The 2,549-nt window shown below is 44.1% G+C and overlaps 1 protein-coding gene across 1 annotated transcript in view; it reads left to right on the top strand.

Annotated features, from left to right (window-relative positions):
* Positions 1 to 416: 416 nt before the first annotated feature.
* The window catches only part of LOC106951475 (olfactory receptor 486-like), a 6,567-nt gene continuing 4,434 nt past the window's right edge, over positions 417 to 2,549 (top strand). Inside the window, exons 1-3 of the mRNA XM_015039046.1 lie at positions 417 to 1,408; positions 1,799 to 1,809; positions 1,929 to 2,546. Coding sequence (XP_014894532.1) covers positions 474 to 1,408; positions 1,799 to 1,809; positions 1,929 to 2,546 — 1,564 coding nt within the window. The 5' untranslated portion in view covers positions 417 to 473. The remainder of the gene's footprint in view (positions 1,409 to 1,798; positions 1,810 to 1,928; positions 2,547 to 2,549) is intronic.

The following is a 2,549-nucleotide window of genomic DNA, read 5'->3' as shown; positions in this document are numbered from 1 at the left end:
GATGCTTCATACTAAATTAAAGACTGATGTGAAATAATAATAAATCTGATCTCCTGGTTTCTCGACAGCCGACTGTTTGGAGTTTTCTGACTGTATTTGTGTCTTTATGATGGAAACTCTGAACTGCCTTGTTGCTGAAATGTTCTATACAAATAAACTTGTTTGATTGATGCAACTTTTGTTTTGTCTGCAAACTGAAGTTGAAAGTCGCCTTGATGTTAAACCTAATTGGACAGAGAAACTGTCCTTCGACAGTCATGTCTGCCTGGGGAGGAAGCAGGAACCAGAGGATAAAAGCAGGAGCAGAGGAACCGACTGGGTCGTCCACTCAGGCACCTGAACTGCCATCCCTCAGTCTGCCTGTTGCGTTTCTCCAGCTGAAGTCTGATTTAATGTACATTTACTGCAGGCTGTGATGAGAATTTCTCAGTTTCACCTAAACGCTCTGTGACTTTTCCTTTCGGCTCCAACAAATGCAGACGATGTTAAACTCAACTCTTGCTCCATATTTGATTCTGGGGGCTTACTTTGACACCAAGCAGTTAAAGTACTTATTGTTCCTGATTGTCTTGTGTATGTATATTTTAATAGTTGGTTCTAATGTTGTGCTCATTGTGGTTATCGGGTTTAACAGGAGCTTACATGAGCCTATGTATGTCTTTCTGTGTGCTCTGTGTGCCAATCAGCTGTTTGGCAGCACCAGCCTCTTCCCGTTCCTGCTGGTCCAGATCCTCTCTGATGTTCACTCCGTTTCTGTCCCTTTCTGCTTCCTGCAGGTTTACTGTCTTCACACCTATCTGAGCGTAGAGTTTTTTAACCTGACTATCATGTCTTATGACCGATACCTGGCCATCTGTCGTCCTCTGCGGTATCACTCCCTGATGACGGTGAGGAAAGTCGCAGCTCTCATTGTTGCTGAATGGGTAACTGCCTTTTTTGGAGTCAGCATTTACACCTCCATGAGTTTCTCTCTGCACCGCTGCAGAAACGTAATCGATAAAGCCTTCTGCAATAATTACTCCATTGTTCAGCTGACCTGCTCAGACACAACAAGCAATAATATTTATGGACTTGTGAGCACTGCCGTTGGAGTGGTTTGTCCAGTGATTTTTATTTTCTACACATACATGAAGATCCTCAAAGTGTGCTACTGCGGATCCAAAGAGACCCGGCAGAAAGCCGTCAGCACCTGCACACCTCACCTGGCCTCCATCACTAACTTCTTCTTTGGTGTTTGTTTTGACGTTATACAAAGCAGGTTCAGCACAAAGTATGTTCCAAATATTGTAAAAATATTCTTGTCCCTGTACTTCCTGACATGTCAGCCGCTGTTTAACCCTGTGATGTACGGACTGAACCTGTCCAAGATACGACAAACCTGGAAGAGACTTTTTTCTGTCCAAAGGAGGTAATCTGATCAGTTTCTTCATGTTGGTTGAAAAAAATTTGTGAAATAAACAGAAAGTTTTGCAACACAAAGATTTTTCCTTTTTTTTCCTCTCGCTCATTTATTCACTGTGAAAATGTATCAGTTGGTTTTTCTTACTTATTTTTATCTTCTGCAGTTTGAGAGCAAAGTTCTGCTTACGGTGAAAAAGCCTTTAACAAATATCATCAAAGCTTTTAAATGGTAAAAATCAACATTTAAATTAATGTTTGTTTTTGTTAAATAAAATCAAACAGTAACTGTTAGTTATTATTAGTACATTTTCTTTATTATAACATTCCTTACATTAGTTTATTCTAATCCATTAATTTAAACAAATTCTGCAACTCTATGTTGGAGATTCACCTACAGGTGGCGCTGTGGTAAAAACAGGTATTTTATCTTAGAAGTTGAAACAAGGGATCCTGCTGACCTGAAAAAAGTTTCTTAGAAAGATTCTCCAACAGATGAGCTAATTTAAGACATTATATTCTCTCAGTAGTTTTCATCCTGACAGGACCAGAGGACCTGGGTCAGAACCCGGGTCAGAACCCAGGTCAGAACCTGGGTCAGAACCGGGGTCAGAACCCAGGTCAGAACATGGGTCAGAACCCAGGTCTGAACCTGGGTCAGAACCCGGGTCAGAACATGGGTCAGAACATGGGTCAGAACCTGGGTCAGAACCCAGGTCAGAACCCAGGTCAGAACCCAGGTCAGAACATGGGTCAGAACATGGGTCAGAACCCAGGTCAGAACATGGGTCAGAACATGGGTCAGAACCTGGGTCAGAACCCAGGTCAGAACCTGGGTCAGAACCCGGGTCAGAACCTGGGTCAGAACCCGGGTCAGAACCCGGGTCAGAACCCGGGTCAGAACTCGGGTCAGAACATGGGTCAGAACATGGGTCAGAACCCCGGTCACAACCCGGGTCAGAACCCGGGTCAGAACATGGGTCAGAACCCCGGTCAGAACTCGGGTCAGAACATGGGTCAGAACATGGGTCAGAACCCAGGTCAGAACATGGGTCAGAACATGGGTCAGAACCTGGGTCAGAACCCAGGTCAGAACCCAGGTCAGAACCCAGGTCAGAACATGGGTCAGAACATGGGTCAGAACCCAGGTC

This window comes from Poecilia latipinna, unplaced genomic scaffold (genome assembly GCF_001443285.1).
Source record: "Poecilia latipinna isolate Pla-1442-1.1 unplaced genomic scaffold, P_latipinna-1.0 Scaffold462, whole genome shotgun sequence".
Taxonomy (NCBI): domain Eukaryota; kingdom Metazoa; phylum Chordata; class Actinopteri; order Cyprinodontiformes; family Poeciliidae; genus Poecilia; species Poecilia latipinna.
Note: the sequence above shows the minus strand (reverse complement) of the source record. Positions and strands in the feature narration are given on the sequence as shown.